This window comes from Taeniopygia guttata, chromosome 26, assembly GCF_048771995.1.
Source record: "Taeniopygia guttata chromosome 26, bTaeGut7.mat, whole genome shotgun sequence".
Classification (NCBI taxonomy): domain Eukaryota; kingdom Metazoa; phylum Chordata; class Aves; order Passeriformes; family Estrildidae; genus Taeniopygia; species Taeniopygia guttata.
The window spans coordinates 4,910,615-4,922,937 of NC_133051.1; the positions used below are offsets into that span (position 1 = coordinate 4,910,615).

The 12,323-nt window shown below is 63.2% G+C and overlaps 2 protein-coding genes and 1 long non-coding RNA gene across 7 annotated transcripts in view; all 3 read right to left on the minus strand.

Annotated features, from left to right (window-relative positions):
• Window positions 1–4,609, minus strand: part of KIF21B (kinesin family member 21B) — a 50,496-nt gene extending 45,887 nt beyond the window's left edge. For all 5 annotated transcript variants that reach the window (XR_003963843.4, XM_030291865.4, XM_030291863.4 and 2 more), the window contains exon 1: window positions 4,495–4,609. Coding sequence is in view for 4 of the 5 variants with exons in the window: in XM_030291865.4 (XP_030147725.4) it covers window positions 4,495–4,532 (38 nt within the window). In the remaining variant the exon portion in view is untranslated. The remainder of the gene's footprint in view (window positions 1–4,494) is intronic.
• Window positions 2,259–4,479, minus strand: LOC140680673 (uncharacterized). Its single transcript, XR_012052030.1, has 2 exons — window positions 2,961–4,479; window positions 2,259–2,456 (listed from the first exon to the last, which is right to left on the minus strand). It is a non-coding gene; the product is annotated as an uncharacterized lncRNA (long non-coding RNA).
• Window positions 4,610–8,139: 3,530 nt separating the features above from the next.
• CACNA1S (calcium voltage-gated channel subunit alpha1 S) overlaps window positions 8,140–12,323 on the minus strand; it is a 54,147-nt gene continuing 49,963 nt past the window's right edge. Inside the window, exons 40-44 of the mRNA XM_030292034.4 lie at window positions 10,975–11,174; window positions 10,461–10,525; window positions 9,529–9,623; window positions 8,841–8,957; window positions 8,140–8,611 (exon numbers count right to left, since the gene is read on the minus strand). Of these exons, the coding sequence (XP_030147894.4) occupies window positions 8,351–8,611; window positions 8,841–8,957; window positions 9,529–9,623; window positions 10,461–10,525; window positions 10,975–11,174 (738 nt within the window). The 3' untranslated portion in view covers window positions 8,140–8,350. The remainder of the gene's footprint in view (window positions 8,612–8,840; window positions 8,958–9,528; window positions 9,624–10,460; window positions 10,526–10,974; window positions 11,175–12,323) is intronic.

The window sequence follows — 12,323 nt, forward strand, 5'->3', positions numbered from 1 at the left end:
CCAGCCCAGCACCCTGAGGATACAGCAGCCCCCTGAGATCTCTCCTTCCAGCACCAGGGCTGCCCCCGACCCTGCAGTGGGAGACAGAGCACCCCAGGGCCCTGCCCAGCACCGGGATGGGCTGCTCCCCTCCCCCCTCCCCTCCCCCTCCAGGAGACAGTCACATCCCCGCCTTGGGCTGGAATCGATGGCCTTATCTCCCTGCACACAGCCGAGCAAAGCCAGGCCAGTGCCAGCCAAAGCTGGCAGCAGCCAGTGCCCCCCCAGGAGCAGCAGGGGAGGGTGGGCAGCAGGTACCAGGGCTGCACCCTCCCTCTCCCCGCGGGAGCCCTTGGGCAGCACTGACACTGCACACCACCTTTCCCCTGGATCCAAATCCACCCCAGAACAGCTGATGGGGAAGCGCTGCAACTTCAGTTCCTCGCTGAGTGACCCCAGCCCGTGCCAGACACTTTGGGCTCACAGAAAGCATCCCAGCAGGCAGAGAGCCCCAGCCACGGGGCACTGGAGATGCCAGGACCCTGGCAGGGCTGATCTGCCATAGGGCACTGGAGATGCCAGGACCCTGGCAGGGCTGGAGCCCAGCTGATCCCACCTCCAGGCCTTTGGAGCACCCCCGAGGGTGTAAGATGATGATGGGAGGGGGACTCCAGGAGGAGCTGGGAGTCCCTCCCCAGGCACCAGCCAGCAATGGGCTCTGCTGTGGGCCACAGAGCATCGCAGCAGGGGCAGCCACGAGAGCAGCAGAGCACTGGAGGTTGCAGAGTTTAAATAAACTTGAAATACGACTCAACTTCCTTCCCCAATTTCACAAGCTCCGTTTCCTGCGTCTCCTCAGCAGGCCAGGCATGCTCAGTGCCATGGCAGCTCTGGCACAGGGGATGCTGCTCCCTCTCCAGCCAGTTTGGAGGTGCCCTCAGGGAGCAGCTCTGCAGCCAGCCAGGCCACTCAGGCCTCCAGCCAAGCAGTTTAATGGCTTCGGGGGTCGATAGATGCCATCAGCCCTTCCTGACACTGCAGAACTGCTGCGCTGAGCTCTGCTTCCTGCAGGCACAGCCCGTCCCACTGCCCGGCTCAGCGGCTGCAGGGGCTGGCAGCACCTGGAGGGGGCTGCTGGGGGGCACAAGCCCCCAATTTCTGTGCCAAGCTTCCAACCAAGGAGGTTCTGTGCTTCTGGACAGAGTGGGGAGCTGCTGCTCCGGCTGCATTGCAGCCACATCGTTTGAAGGTGACCTACAAGGAGGAGCAGCAGCTGCTGCCTGAGGAGCATCAGCCCCAGGTCCTGCCAGCAGCACCGGGCAGGAGGCAGCTCCTGCAGACACCGCTAGCCCAGCAGGGCCTGGAGAGCCACAGCCCGGCCCTGCCGGCCCCAGGAGACACAGTGACACTGAGAAGAGACATAGTGACACTCAGGAGACACAGTGACACTCAGAACCTGCCCCAGGAAACAGAGTGACACTCAGAACTGCCCCAGGAGACACAGTGACACTCAGGAGACACAGTGACACTCGGAACTGCCCCAGGAGACACAGTGACACTCAGAACCAGCCCCAGGAGACACAGTGACACTCAGGAGACACAGTGACACTCAGAACCTGCCCCAGGAAACACAGTGACACTCAGAACTGCCCCGGGAGACACAGTGACACTCAGAACCTGCCTCAGGAGACACAGTGACACTCACAAGTCACACTAAGGGACAAGCAAAGGCAGACCCTGCTGGCAGGGAGGGCCAGGGCCAGGGCAGGACCCAGCCCTGCCCTTGCAACCACTGCAGGTCTGAGCTGCAGGTACAAGGTACAGGAACAAATCAGCCCCTGGGCCAGGAGGAGCTGCTGGGCCTGCATTTCCTCCTGCTGAGAGCAGCGCTGCCGCAGGTACCGGCCACTTCCCTCCCAGCACGTGGGAAGCCTAAGTCATGTCCCCACAGCTCAGCACCCCCGTTCTTTGGAGCCCAGTGCAAACGGGGCACACCAGGGTCTCAAGGAGAGGATGGGAGACTGTGAGGCTGGCAGTGAAACACCACAGCACCTCTCCTGCCTTCTCCCGCCAGACCAAGGCAATCAGCAGGACCTGGGATGCACAGATCCAGCATCTCTGTTCAACTGTCCCTACTCCTCCCACCCCAAGGCTCTGTGGGACCACAGAGATGGATCCTGAGGGCTGTGACAGCAACACCACCAACCATCCAGGGTCCTCGGCCCTTCCCCAGGTTCCACCTCCCTCCCACCAGCAGCACAGACACAGAGACCCCAAAGAAACAGCACAGCTGGCCCATTCATGTTATTATCAAGGGACAAAAGGGGAGCTTTGATCCGTGTCCTGCTGCATCCCAGAAACATTCAATCTCCTCTGTGCTCTGATGGCTGAGAGAGGTAAGATCCGGGGCAGGTTTACTTCAAGGGTCTTAGAGAATCCTGCAGCCTGGCTGCTCCACCGGCAGGGTGTCACCAGCACTGACAAAGGAAAACCTCGCTCTGCTCCAAGTCCAGGACAGGAGGGGACCCAGCCCCAGCCCCCGGGGGATGCTGTGGCAGGAAAGGTGGGTGGTCTGCAGGGAGAGCAGTTCAGCGCTTGCACACTCAGCTCAGCATCAGAACCACCTTCCTGCACGGCGTCACAACCTGACGGCTTTGTTTTGCAGCCTCCTCGATCCCAGCCCTGCTCCTTTGTCCTCCCGCCTCACCTCCAGCCCCCCGTGTCCCCGGCTCTCAGCAGCCGCTCTGAGCGGGATTTTGGCTCACTCCCTCAAGGACGGGGTGCAGGAGGGTTGGAGCTCTCCCCCCTCCCTGGATCCTCACTCTGACCGCCCCAGCCCCACTGCAGTGCTGCATAGCCCCGCCACCTCCCCGCTGCGGTCCCGGAGCCACCAGCCCGGGAGCCACTGCTGGAAGGGACCCGAGGGATGAGGAGAGCCCCGCAGAAAGGACTCCACAGCCGCCATGCCGCGGGGCACCCACCCCATCTCCGGGATGCTGCTCAAAGGCATCATCTCGAGAGAAATGCAGGATGGAGACGGGAAGAGTCCGACCAGGAGGAAATCCCCACCCCCGTGGTCGGCATTAACTCGGTTCCAGGGTCAGTGTCCCGGCACAGACGCTCTATCTTGGCACAGCCCCCTGCCCCTGTGCAGCCACCCCAGCAGCAGCCGCAGCGGGGCTGCCGTCACTCCTGCAGCTCCCCCATCCTTCGCAGCCAAAGCCTGGCCTCGACCCTCGGCCTTTCCAGAGCAGAATGGCAAAAAATCCCCTCCGGCTGCTGCCAGGGCGAGCAGGATGGAGGGGCAGGGGGAGCTGGGAGGTGTCGCGGTGCACACACACGCGTGCACACGCACACACAGCCCTGCACATCGGCGTGCACACGCACACACAGCCCCACACCCACCCGCTCTCCCTCCATCGCTGCCGCTGCACCAGCAGCATCTTTTGTGCTCCCGCTCCGACCGGGCAGGGCGCGGGCAGTGCCCCCCGAGCCCCGGCGCGTCCCCGCCGCCGCCAGCCCGCACTGCCCGTGCCGGCGGGGCCACGGGGCACGGAGCGGGGAGGCACCGGGTGTCCGGCCGGCCGGGACGGGCTGCGGGCCGGGCTCCCACGGGGTCCCACCCGCTCCACCGCCACCACGGGCCCGGCAGATGCGAGTGCTCCGGCACAGGCACGGGGCGAGCGGGGCCGGCCGGTCCCTTCCCCGCGGGACGGTGGCTCCGGCCGGGCAGGGTCCCGGGCCGGGCAGGGTCCCGCGTTGTCGCTCCGTGGGATTCGGATCCCCTCTCTCGGCGGGGACTCCTTCCTCCCGAGGGGCAGGAGCGGCAGAGCCCCGCCACCGCGCACCGGGCCGGCCATGGCGCTCACAAAGACCAGGGTGACACAGGGGGTGTCACCGTTCCCGCGGGGCTCGGCCTCGCCCGGCCCACGTCCCCCGAGCTCCCGCAGCCCCCCAGCCCCGGCGGGCTCCGAGGCGGCCAGCAGCTCCTCCGTGAGGTGCGGGGTCTGCAGGCGCATTGTTCCCAGCACAAAGGACACCGATACCGCATCGCTTCCCAGCGCCCAGCGGGGGCGGGCAGGGAGCCCCCACAATGCCCACCACCCTGGTGGCACTCCGGACGGCCGAACCCACCCCGCAGCAGCCGGAGCTGCCCGGGCGGGGCGCCCGCCGGCTCGGCAGGTGGAGGAGCCGGGGGTCCCGGCCTCGCCCTCCGCCGGCCACGGGGGATGGCGGGCGGCGGGGGCGGTGGGAGAGGGGCGGACATCCCGAACCGGTGCGGAGCGGGGGGTGGGGAGGAGAGCGGCGGGCCCGTGCGGGTGCGGCAGAGGCCGGCCCGGCGGGGTCTCACTGCCCCGGGGCGGGGGACGGAGCCGAGCGGGCACACAGCGACCCCCGCCTCGCACCGCAGCGGCCGCGCCCGCCCCGCCTTTCGGTACCGGTGCCGGGCGCAGCGAGCCCCGCGCCCCCGGGAGGCGCGGCCCGGCCCGCGGGAAGCGCCGGTCCCGCACTCACCTCACGGCCACCTTGACGCAGCTGTCCGGGGCCGCCATGGCCCCGCGCGGCGCCGCCGCCGCTGCCCCGGAGCATCCGCGGGCCGGAGGGGCGGGGCCGGGCCAGGTGCGGGGCGGGGCCCGGGCGGGACACGCCCCCAGGGCCGGACCGAGAGCGCGGAGGGAGCGGGACACGGACACGGACACACGGACAGGGATGGGGACACAGGGACACAGGGATACAGGGATACAGGGATACAGGGATACAGGTATACAGGGACACACGGACACGGACAGGGATGGGGACACACGGACACACTGACAGGGGTGGGGACACACGAACACACGGACACACGGACAGGGATAGGGACACACGGACATACGGACAGGGGTGGGGACACACGGACACAGGGATATAGGGACACACGGACACACGGACAGGGACACACGGACAGGGACACGGACAGGGATGGGGACACACGGATACACGGACAGGGACACAGGGACATGGACACACGGACAGGGATAGGGACACGGGGGGACACAGGGACACACGGACAGGGATAGGGACACACGGATACACAGACAGGGACACAGGGACACACGGACACAGGGACAGGGACACACAGATACATAGACACACAGGGACACACGGATACATGGACACACAGACACACGGACAGGGACACACGGACAGGGACACACGGACAGGGACACACGGACACACGGACACAGACACAGGGACACACGGGCACACAGGGAGACACGGACACATGGACACAGGCACAGGGACACACGGACACACAGGGACACACGGACACACAGGGACACATGGACACATGGACACAGGCACAGGGACACACGGACACACAGGGACACACAGGGACACACAGACACATGGACACAGGCACAGGGACACACCGGCACACAGGGACACACGGACACACAGGGACACACAGACACATGGACACAGGCACAGGGACACACCGGCACACAGGGACACACGGACACACAGGGACACACAGACAGGGACACACGGGTACAGGGGCATGCGGACAGGGACAAAGGGACACGGGCACGGACACACGGACACGGACACACGGACACAGCTCACATTCACACTCACACTCGTCAGCCCCTGCTGCCCTCTGCCGGGTCAGGGCCCCGCTGCCTCCTGCGCCGCTGCGGGATGTACCGGGGCTGTACCGGGATGTACCGGGGCTATACCGGCTGTGCCAGCGCTTCTCCGGGCTGTACCGGGGCTGTACCGGGGCTGTACCGGGGCTGTACCGGGGCTGTACCGAGCTGTGCCGGGTTGTACCGGGGCTGTACCGGCTGTGCCAGCGCTTCTCCGGGCTGTACCGGGTTGTACCGGGCTGTGCCAGCGCTTCCCCGGGATGTACCGGCTGTGCCAGCGCTTCCCCGGGATGTACCGGGCTGTGCCAGCACTTCCCCGGGCTGTACCGGGGCTTTACCGGGGCTGTACCGGGGCTGTACCAGCTGTGCCAGCGCTTCCCCGGGCTGTACCGGGCTGTACCGGGCTGTACCGGGGCTGTGCCAGCGCTTCCCCGGGATGTACCGGGGGTGTACCGGGGCTGTACCGGGCTGTACCGGCTGTGCCAGCGCTTCCCCGGGATGTACCGGGCTGTACCGGGCTGTACCAGGCCGTGCCAGCGCTTCCCCGGGAAGACTCTGCAGGGGAAAGCATCTTGCAGCAGGGTGGGACCTGCAGGGGACTGACTGCCAGCTCTGCAGGCTGGTGTCACTGCCAGGGCAGACAGCCATGGAGCCCAAGGGCAAACTGAGGCACTGGGAGGTTTCTTTTGAGGAGTCCAGGCTGTATCCTGGGAGAGGGACAGCCAGGACACGCCAGCACTGGTGGCGAGCAGCTGGTGGCCATGGCTAGGGAGGCAGTGCTGTGCCCAGCATAGAGCCCAGCACCTGCCCTCTGCTCTGCAGTCTGGGTCCCCTCACCCCGTGCCCATGTTTGCCCCTCCCCAGGTGCCAGGACCACCATTTGTGCACAGACTCTGCATCCTGCAGGAGCTCCTCAGCTCTGCTGGCATGGGTAAGGCCCAGCACACTGTATGCTGGTACAGAGTCATGGCTCAGCAGGACCTGGCCTGTCTGGCTTCCTGCAGGGCTGTCAGGAGCTGGTATTCCTCTTTCTTTGTCCCACTTTGCAAGGACACCTGGTACATGGAGCAGGTCCCACCCTGAGCTGCTGGCTTTCCTGAGGCCGGGCTCTTCCCCACTGAAGCTCCAGGCAGAGAGGGGCAGTGACTGTGCCATGATGTTTCTCTCTTCCTCCTCCCACCCACATGTGGCTGTACCACAAATCACACCTGTCCCCAGTTCAGCCAGGATCAGCTTAAGACACCCCACACACAAACCTCGGACAGAGCAAACCATGCTCTGTGCATCCCCAGACAGCAGCAGAGGTGCAGAGCCCCCAGCACGGTGCCATTGTCCCCACCATAGTGTCACCTGTTACGTTTAGAGTCTCCAGTGACCACCCCCATGTCTTGGCAAGCGATACATGCAGTCCTGCATCTCCCTAAACCCACCAGGAGACCACGACCACTCACCCCAGGCTGTCCTTGACCCCCCCTGGCAGAACAGTGCCAGAGCCGAACTGCCAGCCCCGTGCACCCCCACCAGAGGTGTGTGGGAGGGTGTGAGTGTCCAAGGAGCAAGAGGAAGGGATGCCCAGTTTCCCCACACCATGCATCTCTGCTGTGCTGCCACGGGCAGGCACCAGCCAGGCTCTGGTGCTCAGGCTGCAGCTGGAACTCAGGCAGTTCCCTTCACTGCCTCAATAAAAGCCGTGCTGGGGAGCAGGCTGGCTCATTGATCGGCTCCTCCCCTGGGACCCATCCACTCTCTGCATTTTAATATATATTAGGTGATCAAGAGCCCCCCAGTTCCCAGTTAGGCCGGGCTGGGGGCTCTGGGGAGCGGGATCCCACTGAAGAGCTCAGCTGGCAGATGGGGCTGCCCCATAACTCAGCACCCCAGTCCCATGGGGGGCACTGTGGGCCCCCTGGGCAGCCCAGAGAGGAACAACCTCGGGTGCTGCTCAGCAGCAGCACAGCAATGCTGGGAGCATGGCAGGAGCAGCTCCACACCCTCCTGGCCCGTGCCCCCCTGAGCTGTGGGATGGATGCCATGGGTGGAACGAGACCTTCCCGGGGACTGGGATGGGTGCCTGACCCCAAAAACGCAGTGTGGAGAGAGTGGGAGGGGCAGAAATGGCACCACAGCGTCCAGCTCTCCTCCTGGCCAGCCCCAGGGCTGCTGCCCTGGCCTGAACATGCTTTCACACCTCTGCCCATCCCCAGTTTCAGACACAGTTGGGACAGGGAGCCCAAGAAGCCCAAGAAGGCCCCAGGCCCCATTCTGCTGCCCAGCCCCTGGCACATCTCCTCACAGGCCAGAGTTAGCTGCAGGCAGGAGGCTGCAGGCTCCAGCAGAGACACGAGGATGCAGGGTCCAGCTGCTGGGATTTCAGGAGATCCCCAGAGCCTGGCAACCTCAAAATGACTGGACTGGAGGCTGCCACGTGAATCACTGCCAGCTCTGGTTACACGTGGTGTCGCATTTTCACCCCCCTCCCCTGGCTGTGCAGGCAGGGTGGCAGAGGAAGGACAGGAGGGGCACCCAGAGCCACACAGCAGGAACACTTTAATGACCTGTCCAGCTCTTGCAAGGCCCCGCTGGAACAGCATTGTCCTGTTCTGCACCAGCATCCCAGAGACCTGTCCCAAAAGTAACACCACAGCTGGCCAGAGTACCTCAGGACCCTGGGCAGAAGCAGGAACAGCGTGGCTCTGCTCCTGCACCCCTGGGACAGAGCCCTGGGCACTGCAGTGGGCAGCTCAGAGGCGAGTGGCAGCGCTGCTCTTCTGGGAGGGAGCTGCACCGAGCCCTGGGGACCTGCCTGGTGGCACAGCTGAGGTGTCCAGAGGGGCAGAGCCAGTTTTTGTGCCCTGCAGTGTTTCTCTTCCCTTTAGCAGCTCCACGGCTGCTTTCTCCACTTCATCCATCTCCAGCTGGCTGCTGGCTGCCATCTCATCCCTGGTCACTGCGAGGAACGACGAGTCCTGGGCCAGAGCCCCGAGGCCTCCGGAGATGAGAGCCTGTGCAGAGGATGAGAGCCCAGCCAAGTGCTCAGCCTGGGGAGCTGCCCTGGCTGCAGGCACCCACCCACCCTCTTCTCCCTTCTGCCCTCTGCGCTGGCACGCTCCTGCTGCTTGTCCTGGTGGCTGAGCTGTGCCCCCCAGTCTCCAGTCATGGCACAAGCATGGTATCCCTGGAATTTCCTGCCATCCCTGCTGTTCCCTGTGCCAAGCTGTGCCCTGGCCTTACCTCCTGGATGAGGAAGGTGATGGCTGGGGTGGAGGACGTTCCTGGCTCAGCAGTTTCTCTCTGCTGGAACCTTGAGCTGGATGCTGCTCCTGTCACGGTGCCACCTTCTGCGGGCAGCTGGGTGAGAGCAGCACAGAGGTGCAACATGAGCTGGGACAGTGCCCAGGGAAGATCTCTCCCGTGTTAGTGTGGGGACTGCAGGTTCTGTCCCCTGCCCAGTGCCCGGACAGGCAATGCCATCCTGCTGGAGCTCCTGGCTCCAGAGCACCCCCAAAATGGGACCAGCAGGGCCACGTCAACAGAGAGCTGGGAACCAGCCCTGGCCCCTGCCCTGGCACGTGCTGGGCAAAGGGAGCAAAGGGAGCGTGGGGGCAAATCTGTGCACCCCTTCTGCCTGCCCTGGCTCTGGAGGCAGGTGGGCAGCCAGAGGAATGTGCTTCCAGTTGCTCCAGCTTCAAGGAGCTCCCCGTGGCTGCTACAGCAGCAGGGTGGGAGCCCAGTTCCACCTCCAGGCTGACCCAAGAAAAAAGCTCCAGCAAGGCTGGATTCACACAATGAGCCTGGAGAGGGGCTCCTTCCCAGCACAGCTGTGCCAGAATGGCAGGGAGGATTCCCAGGCTGGCAGGGAGGTTCACCTGTGTCCCCCACATGACACTGTGTCCCCTTTGACACGCACTGTCCCTCTTACCTGCTGGGGGAGGAGTGGCCCTGGTGATGAGAGACCCCCAGAGGGGGCCCCCCGCCTCCTGCTCAGCCTCTCCATGGGTATGGGGCGGTTGTGCTCTGTGGGAGGGAAGGGTAAGGACATCACAGAATCACCAGGTTGGGAGAGACCTGAAAGATCATCGATCAACCCAGCCCCAACACCTCAACTCACCCAGTGCCACATCCAGGCTTTGTTAAACACACCCAGGGGTGGTGACTCCACCACCTCTCCTGGCAACCATTCCAGAGCTTTGTCACCCTTTCTGTAAAAAACTTCTTCCTAACATCCACCCTAAATTTCCCTTGGCACAGCTTGAGGCTGTGCTCTGGTTCTGTCAGCTCCTGGAGAAAGAGCCCAGCCCCAGCTGAGCACAGCCACCTTTCAGGAGCTGTGGAGAGTGACAAGGTCACCTCTGAGTCTCCTTTTCTCCAGGCTGAGCACCCCCAGCTCCCTCAGTCATTCCTCACAGGCTCTGTGTTCCAAACCCCTCACCAGCCCTGTTGCCCTCCTCTGGACTCGCTCAAGCATCTCAACATCCATCAGATGGATACACGAGCAAGAACAGCAATGCCAAACAGAGATGGGACTGGGCTTGCTGGACTGGGGGAAACAGGATTTAGGAGTTCAGCAGCACCCAAAGTCCCTGTTTAAGGAAATGAATGTGATCTTGTGGCCCTGCTGCCCTGAGATGACCAGTGCTCCCCCAACCTGAGGCACTGTCTCCATGTTTCATCACCTCAAAGGGTGGAAGGAGGGAGAAGGGTCTCCTCAGAGCTCTCCAGAGAGATCCTGCTGTGCTCAGCACTACTGGGGTCTGCATCTCCTCCTTCCACCCACCACCATCAGCCCCTTCCCCCTGCCCTGGCCCTGGGCTGGTCCCAGTCCCCCAGAAGAACAACAAAGCCCAGACTCACCCCGGGCTGGGCGCCTGCATGCTGCTGGTGCCGTCCTCCTCAGCACCTCATCCTCATACTGCACCCTGGGAGGGCAGGCAGGGGGTCAGCCTGGCTGGGACCACTCACTGAGCCCAGCCCTGCCTGGGGGTGCCGCCCTCCCCACCCTGCCCAGCCCGGGGACAGAGCTGCAGGGACAACTGCCATGGATGAGCAGGGTGGAGGCCCCAAGAAGCCAGACTAAGTACATCCTCTTACACTGGTCATCTTTGTCCCTTCTACCTGTGCCCAGGCACGTGCTGGTGACCCAACCTGGGCCTTGGCTCTAAGAGATTCCTGCAATCCCTGGAGCCCTGCTCCCACCTCCATGCTCATGGCACTGAGACTGGGATGGGATGGGGGTGGGGATGGGGGTGAGATGGGGATGGGGATAGCATGGGGATGGGTGCAGCCAGCTGCCAGGACAACTCCAGGGCAGACAGTGGCAGGGCCAGCACTGCCCTCCTCGCTGCACACCGAGGCTGAACACCCTTACCCTTCCAGCCAGCTGCTGCTGTTGGCGTTGTTGATGTTGGTGTTGCCTTCCTGGGGGAAGTCATCAAGGAACACCGGAGAGTCGAGGTCCTCAGTGCCCACCTCGGTGAACTGCAGGGGCCTCTGGCTGGCCACCTGGGGCTGCAGCGGGCTGCTGGGCTCCATGAAGCTGTCCACCTGGCCAAACAAGCCACCTGTTCTCTGCAACCAACAGGGAGGGCATCAGGGGAAGCTTGGAGCTCCAGGCTGCTCTGGGGCCATTCCCACGTCAAAACAGTGATTGCTCTGCTCAGGTCTTACAGACTACATGGTCCTAAAAGCTTCACTGCCCAGGTGGGGAAACTGAGGCACTGAGGGTGGATGGCCATGCAGCAGTGTCTTAGGTTGGAAATGGGGGTGTGCATTCTATTCCCATCTGTCTGAGCTGGGGCAGTTATCTCCTGTTCATTGGGCACTTTTCTTTATCTCTCCCACAGCCAATCCTCCCTCCATGAGATCTCTTCAATTCTTAATTATCTTCTGTTCATGGCCAGTGAGTGTCCCTGCACAGCTGAGAAAATTCCATCATCCCATGGGGAGATGCTCTGCCCAGGGGAGGAGCCCAGAATTCCTACCTGGATCCAATCTGACCTGGGACCAGCACAGCAGCCTTTGCCCCCTGCATTCCCAGAGGAGCAGCTTTCTCCCCACTGCATTCCCAGAGGAGCAGCTTTCTCCCCACTGCATTCCCAGAGGAGCAGCTTTCTTCCCACTGCATTCCCAGAGGAGCAGCTTTCTTCCCCACTGCATTCCCAGAGGAGCCCAGGCCCATCTCCCCCAGCCCTGGAGCTCCAGAGGAAAACTCCCCCCTTGTGCAGGATCCTGCTCCAGCAGAAGCACAGCTGGCACTGCAGGAGGGCTGAGCCACCCTGGGATGGGGCTGCTGCCACCTCCCTGACACACAGGGGCTCAGGGCATGTTCTGACTCTGGCAGTGGTTGTTTTATTTTTTGTACTATTACATTTGTATTGTTAATTTCCCTAATAAATTCCTACTCCCATATCTTTGCCTGAGAGCCCCTTAATTTCAAAATGACAATAATTTGGAGGCAGGGGGTTTACATTTGCCATTTCCAGGAAGGCTCCTGCCTTCCTTAGCAGACACCTGGCTTTTCAAACCAAGACAAGCAGCACTGGGATAAGCCAGTCCATGACAAATCCTGCCACCTCTGCAGGACAGGAGGTGGGACAGCCTGAGGTGGTGGCACCTCTGGACACAGAAGGAACTCTGCAACCCCACAGCTGCCCAGGCTGTCTCTGAGGCTCCCAGGGAGTGGGAAGTGAATCGGTTCCTGTGACACCAGAGCTGTCC